The sequence below is a fragment of the Limanda limanda genome, chromosome 11, assembly GCF_963576545.1.
Source record: "Limanda limanda chromosome 11, fLimLim1.1, whole genome shotgun sequence".
Lineage (NCBI taxonomy): Eukaryota > Metazoa > Chordata > Actinopteri > Pleuronectiformes > Pleuronectidae > Limanda > Limanda limanda.
The window spans coordinates 1,588,848-1,605,164 of record NC_083646.1 but is presented as its reverse complement, the minus strand read 5'-3'; the positions used below and the strand labels follow the sequence as shown (position 1 = coordinate 1,605,164).

The following is a 16,317-nucleotide window of genomic DNA, read 5'->3' as shown; positions in this document are numbered from 1 at the left end:
ATCTCAACACTTTAGTCTCTGGGTGGGTGGATGGATAGATAGATAGATAGATAGATAGATAGATAGATAGATAGATAGATAGATAGATAGATAGATAGATAGATAGATAGATAGATAGATAGATAGATAGATAGATAGATAGATAGATAGATAGATAGATAGATAGATAGATAGATAGATAGATAGATAGATAGATAGATAGATAGATAGATAGATAGATAGATAGATAGATAGATAGATAGATAGATAGATAGATAGATAGATAGATAGATAGATAGATAGATAGATAGATAGATAGATAGATAGATAGATAGATAGATAGATAGATAGATAGATAGATAGATAGATAGATAGATAGATAGATAGATAGATAGATAGATAGATAGATAGATAGATAGATAGATAGATAGATAGATAGATAGATAGATAGATAGATAGATTACTCTATTCATCCCCAAAGGGAAATTAAGTCGTCATAGCAGCCGGTATATTTGAATACAATAAAATACAAAACAATAGAATAAAATAAAAAATATTGAGGTAGAAAGAATAAAAACAGAAACACAAGATAAATAGGTAGATAAGGTGCAGTGGCAAGATGATGGTAATAGTACTGATGATATGATGGTAATGTTATTGTTAGACAGTATATACAAATAGTACAGTATATATAGTATATAATATAACATAATATATATTTATATATGATAGTAATTATACCAATATAATAGCAGTATATAGTAATAATGGCAGCAACAGTATATATAATAATAATAGTAAAAATAATAATAATAATAATAATAATAACATGTACACATGTATAAATATGTGTATATAGACTTATATATACAAAGAATATACAGAGAGTATGATATGATATATAGTAGAGGTATATTATATTTGACTATACAATAGATAATATAATATACTATGAGTGTAAGAATATGTGGACAGAGTGTGCAAAAGACAATATTATTGTGTAAAATTATATATAATATCAATATGGTTTATATTAACACATTTAACACAAATGTATATGGAGCGGAGTGTTGTACAGTACAAGGAGACAGGTCAGTTCAGTGTTCGTCTCCTCTGTCGTCTCGGAGACTTTCAACCTCTGCACGCCACCAGTGTCCCTCACCCATTGGCTGACGTGTCTCCCAGTCCCAGTGCTGTCACTCCCTGTGTTTCCTGCCACTGTGTATTTAAATGACCTTGACTGTGCGAGTCGAGGAAGAAGCTGCAGAGTGATTTCACCGAGGGTTGCACGGATGCTTTTTTTTTGCAAGTGTAAACAACTTCTTCTCCGTCGTCCCGCCGGCTGCTCGGCTCGTCTCTCAGTCAACAGGCGCGGGATAATGTTTATTCACGCACGCAGCCGCCACGTTCCCCTGACGGACTCGAACGCCCCCAGCAGCCGACTTTCTCTCTTCCACTCCCCTCGTTCTCTCTCTCTCTCTCTCTCTCCTCTGCTGAGCGTCTGTCTGCTTTATCACCAGAGAGACAGGCTTTGCCCCGGCAGAGCGACGCCTCACCTGAGTGATCCCTGTTGTGCTGCCAGGGAACCGGTGTTACCTTTAAAAAAAGACTTCTTTCCAATTATACAGGAGGTGTGGGGAGGGCTGAGGGATGAGGTGGTGGAGCGTTGGACTCGGGGGGGGGGGGGGGGGGAAGAGGGTGATGGAGGGGGCTGAGGAGGAGAGAAGGCCAAAGGGGGCGGGACGGAGGTGAACAACGACAATGTCTGTATTTGAGAGAGAGCAGGAGATGTCTTCAATTGAGCACTGGTCCTAAATGGGTTTTCAGGGAGAGGGGAAGGAAATAAAGAGCCTGTCATCCCTCTTCTCTCTCTCTCTCTCTGTCTCTCTCTCGCTCCGTCTGTCTTGCTCCGGCCCTCCCTCTCTCCGTGGGCTCTCCAGCCGCCTCTCACCCCCCCCCCCCCCCCCTATTATTAGGGCCCAGTAATGAAATGTGGAGTGTCTGGTATTGGTGCCTGGGCCCGGGCAAACTGTATTAGTGTGTAAATGGTGTGGGAGTAATGAGAAAGCACTAAGGCCGGCTGGGAAGACTGGACCAAGGGGCATGTATTGTGTGTGTGTGTCTGTGTGTGTGTGTGTGTGTCTGCAAGTAATGTTTATGTGCATCAAAGAAATAACAACAGACACCGGGTCCCGGGCGCCAGACGCCAATCCTGCGCTGGTTAGCCCCCGACAGACGAGCAGCTTACACAATCTCTCTGGTCAGCAGCTCACAATCTCACCAGCGTCCTGCAGCATCAACATCAGCGTCTTCATGTGGCCGCCTCTTAATTCCGGTCTTTTTAAGGTGAATTATGCAGCTTAGCAACAGGATTTACACTTTAATGCCTCACGGACCCGACTTCATTAAATCAGCGGCTACGTTTTTACCTTCTCTAAAATCTGTCCGTCTCCGTTTAGAGCGCTGGTCTCCGTCCGGATCCTCGGGACAAAGAGCACTGCAGGGTTTTTTTTAAATCCTATCCGCCGCTGCATTCACCTGCTTCCCTGTTGTAATTAGCTTCTGTTTTGCTGTCAAGCACGAAAACCAGCAGCGGCTCTGGGTCCCGGAAAAAAAACAACAACCCACTGATGTAGCCGGCGTAATGTCTCCTCTTCGTTCTCCACATCCCAGAAGGGGAATACCTGCTCTGTTCTCTTACACGTCGCCCTGCATAATGCATAAAGTGCACATTGCTCATACAAATGGCCCACACCACGGGCTGTGTAATAAAGGCTTGTGTGTGAATGTTCCTGACGGATATCGTTCCATTTCCTTTTGGCCTGAAGGCGCTAAAGACAAGGCAGACACACTCCATCCTGTAGATACTCTTTTCACAGACGTTTTCCCCCCTTTTGTTCCTCCTCTCCTCTGCAGATCTGCTGCCGAAGTCGGTGGAGAGCGTGTTCATCTTCCAGGAGGCGAGCGAGGGCGAGCAGAACGCCGCGGCTCAGACGTACGACGCCATCGTGGTGGAGCAGTGGACCGTCATCGATGTGAGTGCAGAGATGTGTCCTGTTGTCGTCACGTTGTCGTTGTGCAGCGAGGAGAGGACGAGACGTGCTGCTGTGGAAACTGTTGCATCATCATCCTGTACATACACATGACAGGGGATCTGAACGGCAGATTGAATTATCAAGATAAGCACGTTATGAGACATGCAGTGACATGTTTAACAGGGGCAGGTTGTGATAGCTCCTCTCAGAATTCCGTCGTCAGGATTATGATCACAAGCTTATTGTAGTCCAGGCAAAGTAGCCCATTTTGGAGCCAAAAATAGAAGTAATTGTAAAATAATTTTTTTCAGCATAGATTATTTCTATGAGGTGTCCAGAACAACATACTAAAAGTCCTAAGAAATCCTAGTTGAGGAAATATGTTTAATTCTCATCAATGTGCCAATAAGGCCCGGCAACAATACACCCCAAAAAGACTATTTTTTTCCTTTACTCCTATCAAATGAAAACTTTACACAATGAAAGTAGCCATGAAACGTAACATTTTTTGTATTACAAGTTTCTTTGAAAATGAATTTATGTATGTATTTGTAATACATATGAATGGTGTTTGCCTATGCAAATTAGGACATATTCAATAAGTGTGGAGCTCATGTGCTTGTCAAATTCATTTCCAAAGAAACTTGTAACACAAAAAAATGTTACGTTTCATGGTTACTTTCATTGTGTAAAGTTTTTTTGTGATTGGAGTAAAGGAAAAAAATAGTCTTTTTGGGTGTATTGTTGCCTTATTGGCACATTGATGAGAATTAAACATATTTCCTCAACTAGGATTTCTTAGGACTTTTAGTATGTTGTTCTGGACACCTCATAGAAATGATCTATGCTGAAAAAAATTCTTTTACAATTAGTCGGTCGTAAAACGCTACTTTGCCTGGACTATTGTGTTTAAACTGAATCCTAGAAACTGGATCGATGCTGAATCGCTGGTTCTTCCTTCACCACAGCTGCTCGTACCAGCGTCGTCCGGTTCAATCAATATGTTTAATCTGCGTCCGTGAGCCGGCTTTACAGCACAAATCCACTGGTCTGCTTTTATTGAAATCACTTGTCACTCAGATCCCTTCTCTCTACTCTGCAGCCAACCGTTCTCCCAACAAACCCTGAAGGCAAATCGGCCAGATCTGGATTTATAGGACATGTGTAGCGGCTGCTTGTGTTCTCGGGATCGAACCTTATCTACCGGACGATTAGTGTCTCTCCTCAGCTCAGGTTCCAAGTTGGAAATTGATTTTTGTTTAGCTTTTTTCTTTAGAATTGAAGGTTTTGCAGCCATTTCATTGCTTTCCATCTGTATGTGTGTGAGTGTGTGTATGCATGTGTTTGTGCGTGCAGCTGCTGTGTGTGTGTGTGTGTTTTTTGTGTCCACTCAGTGGACGGGCCGGGGTTGTGTGTCTGGATGTGTTTGTCGATGCTATCTCGGTAATTGAATTTAGACTTTTTCGCGGCCTGAGGCTGTCCAAGTGTGAAAGGAGACTTTTGTCCATGAAAATGTGTCTCTCCGAGGATCCAGCACAGAGCTGATGGTGGCGGGAGAAGCTCCTCCCCCTCTGAGATGAATGGTAGCACTGTGACAGCTTTATGGATTTCAAGGCTTCCCCCAGAAATGTGAATAGAGGCTGACACCGAACCGATGACACTAAAAAGTTCCAGCAGATCCAATCAACATTTTTCCAAAAAACCCGTCTCAGAAGGTTCCCCTCTGATCTTTATATACATCTCCTAATGTTTAACAGCGTTATTCATCCAGACGTCTGACAGGTGCTGGGACGAACAAGCTGTTCCACTGAGGGCATGCAATCATTTAACACTGTCGTCAAGTGGGAGGGTGTCGTCTCCCGGAGGAGGGGGGAGAAATGAAGGTTTTTTAATTGTTTGGTTTATAAAACAAGTCGCAACTAATCAGAGGATTTGCATTTGAAAAGTGTAAGTCGGGGTTTTAATGGTGATTTGATTAAGACTGACCGCTGCAACATTTATCTTATTCAGTTTGTTGCCAAAGATGAACTAAAAAAAGATTAGCTTCATTAATTCTCACTGAAAATTACAGTCATTCAACAAATGTGAAAAACATTGACTTTATTCCAGGTGGAATCCAAACAAACATAAAGACATTTAAAGACGACAGGTGCAAGTGTTTCTATTAAACAGCAGCAGAGTCGAGAGATAAGCAGAACAAACACAGGAAAAAAATGCATATGATTAGAGCCCAGAGAAATAAATTAACATCGTACAAACAGGCTGTTCAACAAATTAAAAACATGCATATATTTAGTGTCAGACATTTCTTTCAGCTTTCAGATTGTGCACAGAGACATGGAAAAGGAACACAAAGATCGTCGCAGTCGCCCGAACACGACGACTGTTTCTTCCTGAGCGAAGTGACCTGAGCAGGAAACATGCAGCTGGTGGCGAGCATCGAAAATTAATAACACATCAAGGGCCTCGGCCGTGAAACTTCAATTAGGGCCGGCCTCTCATCTCCAGCGTCCTGAGGGAACGTGAATACAGGAGCTGCCTCCAAACGAATGTGCTGAAAGACCCTTTTTTTTCCCCAATCAGTAAGTTTCACAAGAGCAAGAACCAAACAAAGCGAGTTCTTCTTCACTTCAACCTCTCAGCTCCGACTCGCTCGTTAACATGTTTGCTCACGCTGAGGAGAACTCACTCCTCCACGGGGATGAGATGCATTAACAGGAAGGTGTTGTGTATCTCCAGATGAAACAGTGAAGGTGCACAAGAGTCCACATGCGTGTGTGTTATTTAAAGATGAATTGATGTTCGCTGTAGCTCGGCGGACGCGTGTGAGTGGTCAGATGTTCCTCAGGCGCTTCTCATCTTCTCTTTCACGCCTCGAAATGTTGTGATCCACTCCGACGCTCCCAGGCTCGGAGCACACGAGGCAGAACTGGGTTTTAAATGCTGAGATTTTACATCCAACATGTGCCACAGAGGAAATATCTATTGGATTGTGGACAGATATGTTGAATATTTGCCATTTTACGTTTTGAAAGTTATATAAGGGGAGTTCGGAGTTCATTGGCTTTTACTAGCTTCACCCAAATCTCCAACCATCTGTTGCAGAGACGTGCTATAGACAGATTTGAAGTCAAATGGCCAAACTGAGATTTCACTTATTAGCAACTATCAGGGCTCAAGAGCTCCAAGAATTTTTGTAAATCACAATAAAAGCCCATGATCAAACTCCCATTTAGTGGTCTGCACATAATCTTGGATTTTATTTGCAACATTTATAGATGAAACCACCCAAATGCAAAGAGATTGAAATCCCCAAATCTCATAAAATCTAAATTATGCAGAAGGTCACACATTAAAATGTTCCTCACCACAGCAATAACACAAACATGCATGTTAGTATCTTATCTTATCTTCAAGGAGATGTTTTAATTCCGTGCATTAGAGCTTTATACATAACTTAGAAAAATTATCAGAGCAGAAAACAAGAGATTGCAAACCAGCTCCCTGGTCACTGAACAATCAGCTTTGTTTATTAAAGCTGGTTCAATAAAGAAAATCACTTGTTTTATGATCTGGGTTCTTTGTAAAAAGTGTTATTTCAGATTTTACATGGATTCTGCAGCGTATTAATGCAGATTTAATGGATGCTTCATTCTCTGTGTCCTTCTTTTTGAACACATTTCTATCTGCACATGTTTTTTTGAGATTCCTGTTGAAGTCACAGCGTGATTGTCAGTGAGTAAAGTGTTTTTTTCTCAGCCTCTTCAAGCGCCGGCGGTTTGATGATGTCGCCGCAGCCGCGCTCGCTCGCTCCTTGATCTCCACAACTCATAACCAGAGAGACACACCGGGAGAAAAGTGCAGTAAAGAGAAAAAGTGCCGACTCCTGCAGAAAGCAGACGCCCTCAGAGTTAATATCAAGGAATGGCAGTCCAGAGTCAAAGCAAGTAAAGAGGAGCTTAGCAGAGCTGACACTGGAATCAGGTCTGAAACAGGATTAGGTCCAGATATCACAGCGTTGGTGTGGCAGCGAGGAATCTGTGAAGAAATTGTTTCAGGCGTAGAAAAGGACACCTCAGATCCACAAGAGATGAAGATCATGTGTGTGTGTGTGTGTGTCTCGAAATTAGCTTCATGCAAAAACCACCGGGTACAGATCCGTCTTCCTCTGGGTTCGCTGGAATCGATTTTCGGCGGTCGGTGCCACGAACACAGGATGCAGATGTGTTGTGTTTCTGCTCATTTCAGACCTCATGCATGACTCACAATGTTGTGTTGTGTTGTGTACCGTGTGCACGCTGTGGCCTGCGTGTTGTGCAGGGAGCTGGTCGTTAGCGTGCACGCTGCCTGTCCGTGATATCTCTGTCCTCCCTGGCTGAGGTGAGAGAAGAGGTGACCTAGATAGAGGCAGAGTCATTTGCACCGTCCAAGTGCAAGTGAGAGATCCCCCCCCGCTCTGTGAAGACCAGGCTGATAACTGCAGAACAGGAGGGCGGCGTTTACAGGCTGCGCTGGTTTACGAGCTGGAAAATAATAGCTTGTAACTTACAGAATGGAATTAACTGGCCTGTTTGAATGTTTAAGCAACAGTGGTGAAAAGAGACTTCCTGTATTACTGCAAGTACTCTACATGAATTTATTTCCCCACCCGTTTTTTTGGTAGTTTCCTCTCGCTCTAGTCGAGGGTTGAGGACGAAGGATGTTGTACTTTGTGCAGATTGAGATTGAAAGATTTCAGACTGAAGCATTAGAATTTATCCCACTGGTTCCCACAAGTTAAGATCTCAATCAAATGTTCAACTTCCACCGAAAGTGTATTTCCCTTTTATTGGTTTTCTTTGGGTACTCAGTACAATTATACAATTATAAACACAAATCTGATGGATATATCCCTACCCACAATACTACCCACCCACCCCCGGCCAGCCTACCCCATGCAGCAGAAGTACATAGAATGTATATATATATATTGTATTTCCCTTTTTAGACTTCAGGTGATGTTATTTACCATTTGTTTGATGATAAAGTGGTAAAGTTTAGCATTATTTGACAAAAAAGCAAAGGTTATAGAACAGAAGAAAGGACAATAATGCAAATGTGTTGCAGAACCTTTGTTTTGCCTTAAAATCTGTGACAATCTCAAACCCTTTATCACAGTATTTCAAATTAGAACAAATAAATGTGAATTTTGCATATTTAAACTACCAGGGTTTATGATTTCACAGACTTTCTCTTCTACTTGAGTATTTTCACATAGTTTTATGGGTTCTTTAACTCCAGTAAAGAGTCTGAGTTCCTCCTCCACCGCTGCTGAGTTACTACATCGTGCAGGACATTATAGAGTTTCAGTTTCACCGGGTCCGGGCTGGAGGGACGTCTGGAAAGAGCCGCTGTGGTGCACCTGCACTTTATGTTCAGCTGAGTGTGAACTGAGGTTATAAGAGAAACTGTCTCTTTGTCTCTCGCTCCTCTCGTCTCTAAAGTAGGTTGTGGTTAAAAGAGTCATCTCAGTTAACCTGAAAAAAAAAAACACACATCTGGTTTGGAGCTCGCTACCCGTCAGGCAGATAAAACAAAAAGCAGTAATCAGAGACGCAGAGAGAAGCTCCGGGCCACACCTGTCAGAATTTAGCTTTTGGCCCTTTCTGGAATTTGAATAAAGTAATTAGGGGCTTCCGCCTTAAAGTTGACGACTTGTCTTCAGTGGATTTTGTTCTATTTTCACTCGTCACTGACACGAGATGAACAGGAACAAACGTATGCGTTGGCTGATCCTTTGTTTTCCTAACTACCTCATCATGTGTTATCAGGCTGCATAGTTTACCTCTGACTCAAAAGTCGGCTAATGCCTCATAAAAGTCTAATTTTGGGATGTTCTCTGTGTGGCTTCTATTTAATCTCTGCTATTCACCGCGGTAATGAAGGTTTGAGCCAGAGAAACGTCCCCTGGTGACGTGTAGGCGTCTTTAGAGACTTAGGAAAATAACAAAGTATTGGACAAATTAAAATTCTGACCTGGTGATGATGACAGATGAAAGTCGAGGGGATCAAAGTTATTACATTGTGTGGGAACCTGAATGTCTGCTGCAACTATTACAGCAACATGCAGCCTGCAACTCCAAATGTCCACCAGTACCAGTCTGGAGCCGGTGGAAAAGTCAGGGGAGCACAACAGTTAGGATGGTGCATCTTCTGAGGACCATGAATGTCTGCAGAACATTTGGTTGTAGTGAAGAGGAGAGAGAAGTTTGAATGTGAAACAGCAACCGCTAGCAACTAATAAATAAAATATATATATAAATGACTAATTACTAACAATTAGATAAGTGTATCTTACAGGGAAATTAAAGTATAACAGTAAATATATATTTAAACGTCTACAATAACCTGATAAACATTTATAAATCAAAATTATTGTTTTTTTTTTTAAGCTGGGGAAAGGTTTTGAAAAAATCCGTGAAGAGTAATCGAAACACAAAAGAGAGCAGATTTAGCTGCGAGGAATATATGTAAAGAAATAGCACTTATATGAAATATTTATCTGTGATGTTTTTTTAAATGGTCAATTACAATTTGAAACGGTCGTCGCGCCGCCGCTCTGTTGCTGTGACAACGCTCAAGGCTGAGCGAGCCTATCAGGACGTCTCAGGTATTTGCTGCATCATCACTGGACTGTGGCTGCAAAACCTGTGAAAATACAGCTGGATTCTGAGTCGCTGAAAAGACAGATTTACAGCTTGTTATGTCTTTCCTGCAGAGCTGAGGGAGGAGCTTGATAGAAAAATAATGGCGCTTTGTTTTTTGTGGAACTGACTCAAGAGGGAACTTTGAAATCTACGTCCACCTGCAGCTGCTCCCTCCTCTGGATGACAAGAGTTTAAGTCTAATATTTCTGAAAATAGCAGGTTAAGCATCCAAGATGTTAAAGCAACACTGGGTAACTTTTACTGAGCAACAGCGCCCTCTGCAGCCACAGGTGGAAATTATTTCTATTGGGCTCCAAACTCTGCTTAGAATTCCTCATATTTCAAACCTTCCATGTTGAATATCGGAGATAAACTTCAGTTGTTACTCTTTAACAATTTCAGCTGCAACTATCAGTTAGTTACACTCACACTGAAAGTTGCATTCTCACATTCAGCCCCTCTGGAAAGTTTCAGGAGATTATTTGGAGTTCAACCATCAAACTAATTTCTGAAGCTTCTATTTCAAGGTAGAAAAAAGTTGCATAAGCAGCTTTTGTTTTACTTATCACCTGTGAAAACGTGTTTTTCTCCCTCCTGCTCTTTAACACGTTGTTTGGCTCAAGGTACAAACCTGATAAACTGTGTGAAGACGGTTAGACCACGCCTCCTCTCACTGTGTGATCCCTCTGTGAAGTGTCTCAGATCACATCGACAGAGACGGGCCGAGGTGATTACTTTCTTGTTTTTGAGCCTCTCCGGTTGATGCAGGAGTGCTGATGCAGCAAGGTGGCCCTGCATAACAAGTCGGGGGAGCAGCGAGCCCCCCCCCCCCCCCCCCCCCCCCCCCCACTGCAGGAGCTGTGATTAACTCTCACCTACTCCAAAGAACAGCAAAGCCATTACAGAAAAAATGATTTCTCAATTTACTTTCCGGGAAGCCTTTGAGTGCGAGAGCGTGTTTCTGGGAGTTGTTCCAACATAAACTCTCCTCCGACAAAATGCAGATGCGCCGCTCCCTGTTGGAACCGAGAGAGTAAAGCTTGAGTAAATAACAGTCTCGTATTCCAACGATTAGCAAACCTGCGAGTTAGTGTGCGACTGCTCCAGGTCTGTTTGTGCACGCGCCGTCAACTCGGTCAATACAAATCTGTGGAAGAGAAGACGAGGCGGTGGAGTGGGTTTGAGTGTTGTGATTGGAAGGCGGCCTCACGGCAGACAGTGAGCGCTGCATGCTGATCAGTCGCTCGGGCTCAGAAAGGTTCTCACTTCTCAATTCTCTCTGTTAGTCCAGGCAAAGTAGCCCATTTTGGAGCCAAAAATAGAAGTAATTGTTAGAATTTTTTTCAGCATAGATTATTTCTATGAGGTGTCCAGAACAACATACTAAAAGTCCTAAGAAATCCTAGTTGAGGAAATATGTTTAATTCTCATCAATGTGCCAATAAGGCAACAATACACCCCAAAAAGACTATTTTTTTCCTTTACTCCTATCAAAATAAAACTTTACACAATGAAAGTAGCCATGAAACGTAACATTTTTTGTATTACAAGTTTCTTTGAAAATGAATTTATGTATGTATTTGTAATACATATGAATGGTGTTTGCCTATGCAAATTAGGACATATTCAATAAGTGTGGAGCTCATGTGCTTGTCAAATTCATTTCAAAAGAAACTTGTAATACAAAAAATGTTACGTTTCATGGTTACTTTCATTGTGTAAAGTTTCATTTTGATTGGAGTAAAGGAAAAAAATAGTCTTGTTGGGGTGTATTGTTGCCTTATTGGCACATTGATGAGAATTAAACATATTTCCTCAACTAGGATTTCTTAGGACTTTTAGTATGTTGTTCTGGACACCTCATAGAAATGATCTATGCTGAAAAAAATTCTTTTACAATTAGTCGGTCGCAAACGCTACTTTGCCTGGACTATGTTGCCTGCGACTGGATCCAGCTGCAGAATTAGAAGCAGTGGTAGCAGAAGCTCTGCAGCACGACAGCAGAAGCAGCTCCTGGAGGTGAGGAGGGGTCGGGATCTGTGTGCGACGGAGGCAGATGATGGTGGGTGTTCATTATATGAAACCTTTGGCGGGTGCAGCTTTAATTAGTTTTCACACTTCTCAGAACAGTGGAGGCTAAATGTGGATCGTGCAGGTGTCGCCTCTGCTCTTCACAGGTCCATCCGCTGCACCATGAATATTCTCGGTGGTTTGCATGTCGAGGATCGGGATTCGCTCTGCAGCACCGAGGAGAACAGACTGGAGTTCGTGTTAAAATCGACCACGGCCTAAAGGCTGAGACTTTTATTTCACTCTCGTCTTTTCAAATACATATTCATTTTTTTTTTGCTTCTTTGTGAAGGTTTGTTTTTTGACATTTCTTGTGCGTGTGAATGCAAACGTTGTCGGGACGAGACTGACACGCGTTGTGGTTTTACTGTTTCCACAGATGACTAAACCACACACTCACACACACACACACACACTCCAACACACACACTTCCTCTCCCTCATACACAACAAGTATGGTTGTGTTCTGATAATTACATGTGTGTATTTCCGTTTGAACAACTTTTTCTCCCACAAGTCAAGATAAACATTTCACAGTTTACTCCTCCATCTAATCTTGATTTAAATAAGTCTCTGACACAAAGCGACTGTGGGGCCTGAATGTCACAAACACCAATAACACAAGTGTTTCAGGTGAGCGACCCGTTTACTCAAGGCCTCACTGACTTGTCATTAACAGACCCGGTTGCCATGTTGACTCGTGGCCACCTTGGAGTTTCAGCTGCAGCAGATTCACATCTCAGGTTTCTTTCTGATCTTTCCGTCGGTCATCGCTGTTGAAAACAACCTCTCACACGTCGAGTGGAAGCATCGTGTCGGAGAGGAAACGCTTCTTTAAGCCTGAAGCCTGATTGCATCTCACACGCTGCTGCTTGTATTTAACAGTTGTGACTCCGCTCCACTGTGCACATGCATATTGAAGCTGGTGACTCTCGGTGTGCAGAGCTGTTTGGTTCCAGGCTGCTGCTGACGTCTGGTTTCCTCCTCACAGGGTCTGCAGGTGAAGGCTGATTATGTTCCCCTGCTGCAGTCGCTCGCTACGTACGGATGGAGACTCACGTGTGTGCTGCCAACTCCTGTAATCAAGACCAACAGGTAATCACCCTCATCTGACTATTAAAGGGGCGGTAATGCTTAATAAGTGAGCAATAACGACCCCTGTTGGCAGACACGGGGAATTACAACAATAACACCTTTGCTGCAGGGAGGCAACTGGTGCACAAAGTGATCACTCCCGTCTTTACTGTGCATGCTGCAGGTTTCCTGTGAAAACTTGATACAAACCTGAGTATGTTGGAGTCCAATGAGAGTTTTGACTTGTGTCTGCGTCGGCTCTGAACTCTGAGCCGAGCGGCAGCAGCTGTGATGGTTTAAAAGCTGCGGCTCCGACTGCGGCTGGAAAATCTCTTCACCGAAACACAGGGGTTCTCAGCTGAGCTCATGCTGACTCATGGCTGATGAATGAGTGAACATCCGCTTGTGGTCAAAGGACTCGCAAGTTCTCAGACTCACTTCAGAATCTGTTCAGTGCTAATGTTCTGTAACAATCACTTAACTACAGCTCCCTTTACTTTACTCTTTATAATCAGAATCAGAATCAGAATTCTTTTATTTGCCAGGTATGTTTGCACATATAGGAAATTGACTTGGTGTCATTGGTGCACTTAACATAAAACAACAATATAAAAAAAACAACAATATATAAGAAATAGAATAAAATAAAATAAAATAGAATAAAGTAGAATAAACTATATACATATATACAGTAACAGAGTAACAGAGTTATGGGCACGTGCTGTGCGAAGGTGCAGAGATTGGTGATAGTGCCAGTAATATATAAGTTATAAATGATAAATTATGTGCTTAAAAAACACAGCATTAATTAGACTTTTATTTATATATTTAGCAAAATAAACACACTTCCAGAAAAGGCTGAAATCATGAATATTAAAGACTAGTTCATCAGTATCAGTGAAACACAGCAGTTATTCAAGTAACCACATAGAGTTCACAGTGTTAAAATGATTTAAAGTTAGTTCTCGCTCGTCACTTCCATGGTTGAGCTGTCAGATTTGTCAGAGGTGCCTGAAAACATCTGTCAGCGTCCTTCACACCCACACGTCTCTTGTATTACCCACGTGTAGAAATAGAAAAGACACAACAGTTTAAAACAGGTTGACACTGTTACACTTTGGATTGATTTGCTCTGTGAAGACTCAGCTTCATCTCTGTCTCAGAGCAACACTCACATGCCCCCGAAGGCCATTCCAGTCCCTGATGTGTGGAGAGAATCACCTCTAATGTGAGAGGCAGTAATAACACTGGAGGAACCAGATGGGTATCGTCCTTATTTATGGACATTTCTGCACCAGATTCTCCTCTTTTTGTTTCTTTGTTTCTTTGCCGCAACTCAGGAAGGAAACCGTGTCTTTGGAAGCACAAGAGGAAATTTCACTTTCGAAACATCACAGCTTCGGCTCGACTTCTTTTCGCCGTCGCTTGCATTCGAGCGCTGTAGGGAACAGTACATTCATGAGGAATGATCTCATCTAAATGTGAGCATGTAAATACTGCGCAGAGACAGACTTATGAAATATGTGAATCCTTTAACAAAGTGCAGCCGCGTGTGTCACACTGATGAAACACGCATGTAGCACTCCCATGCACTGACTGATCGTGTGTTCAACTGGTCATGTTCCCTGCTCTTTCAGAACACAGCTGATTAATTACCTCTCTATTTTCATCCTTTGTTTTCCCCCCCCCACCTTCCCTCCCTCCCTGCACTCTTTCAAAATGCCACAACGCAACAACACAACACGGCTAATTAATCAGCGTCGGCCTAGATACAGTACGAGACGCCGCTCGTTTCTCTTCCTGCCTCGGAAAAAAACATTATTTTGCGAACCGAAATTACAGTTGATGATCTATTTCAGATTAGCGATACTCATTACATTTGTTTCTGTGATGTTGACTTCTAAATAGCAAAATTTGCAAATGCTTTTTTCTCTTTTCCCGTTGACTGAGAGGTTTTCAGGCTGCACTTCATCTGGAAGGGGTCGGGATAAGTGTCGGTGATCTCAGCGGCGTCTGAAATTAATGCTAACTGGTGCTCAGCGGCTCCTCCACACAACATTAATTCATGTAGTTGTCTCCGAGCATGCATTCATGTTCGCCGCATTCAATTAATGTGGATGGTAATTACGTTTCGGAGCCATTTGCTACAGTAAATGTGAACGTCTATGATACAAGGGAACATAAGGGAACTAGACGGTTGAGAAAAATGTGTTAATTATTGAAAGTACATCGAGTTTTAATCTTATAAACTCGGAAGAAAGATTCCAACTCCCATATGTCAGTTTAATTGTAAAGTAGCTGTAGGATTCTGCAGCAACGGGCAGGTACATTCACTATAAATAGACGTGTGCCATCGCTCTTCTATACGTCGGAGTTATAATAGTGCGGCCGACACTAACAGCCGAGAGCAGGCTCAGTAATAACGCCTGTAATTGTCTAAGTAACCTTCTCCTTTCCCGGCTTCGTGGGCCGGGGCTTTTTGCCGGTAACTCCGGTTCGTTTTCAGCTTAGATCCGGCAGGAGTTCGTCCAGCCTCCTTGACAGCCTAGAAAATAGCTTATGGATGGTGGAAGGAAGGAGGTAATGGAAAAAAAAAGAAGTTGTGCCGAGGCTTTGAATGGTTTAGAGGCTGAGCTCCGTGCTGGAGGAGTCGCTCAAGTCCATTTGATGTGGAGAAAGAGGAGATTTGTTGCAGGCTTTTAGGAATCTGCAGCGATCATAAAGCTGCCATCTCGCCTCACGTGCAGGGTTGAGATGGCAGCTTCATTTAAGGCAACATGTAACCTTTGTGTGTGTGTGTGTGTGTGTGTGTCTGCACGTGTGCATGTGTTATTAGACTTGTGTCAGACAGCAGCGGGACCATCTTCTTTTTAAGCCTCGTCCCATAATAGCCAGAGAGTAATTGAAGGGATAAAGCAGAAACAAACAATAAAACTGTCAAACATCAGCCGCACACATCCCGAGAGATCAAGGCAGAGAGGTAGAACTCAGCCGGGCGGCGGAGGATCACTGGGCTAAAAAAAGGGTCCGTTTATGACAAAGATGAGAGTGAGCGTGAGAGACAAGAAGCCCACTCAGACACGAATGTGCATTTGCTGCCATGATGAATCTGTCAGCACCAGTCCTTGTGCAGATTATCCTCCTCAGAACACAGGAGAGCGACACGTGCATGGGACGCAGGATTATTTCGGGGGTTGAATTAAGGAAAACAGGAAGAAATGCATGTTGTGAGATTTGATGGGATGATCTCAGACATTGAGGCAAACGGAAGAAAGCGATCTCGTAGCTTGAGAGCTGTCAGACTCCGTGCAGCGCTCGGACAAAATGGAGGGAAATGATAGAGACAGATGACAGCAGGAAAGAGGTCGGGCCCACAGATGTGAGTCTATATCGTTTCACTGTCAGATAAGAGAGAGAAGCAGTCGTCTGATTATCTAACGTGTGGATCGCTCCCTGATATCAGGTTTTATATT

General features: G+C 42.8%; 1 protein-coding gene across 1 annotated transcript in view; it reads left to right on the top strand.

The window, feature by feature from the left end:
* The window catches only part of LOC133014504 (raftlin-like), a 102,215-nt gene that overhangs the window by 84,025 nt on the left and 1,873 nt on the right, over window positions 1-16,317 (top strand). The window contains exons 7-8 of the mRNA XM_061081769.1: window positions 2,896-3,014; window positions 12,762-12,865. Of these exons, the coding sequence (XP_060937752.1) occupies window positions 2,896-3,014; window positions 12,762-12,865 (223 nt within the window). The remainder of the gene's footprint in view (window positions 1-2,895; window positions 3,015-12,761; window positions 12,866-16,317) is intronic.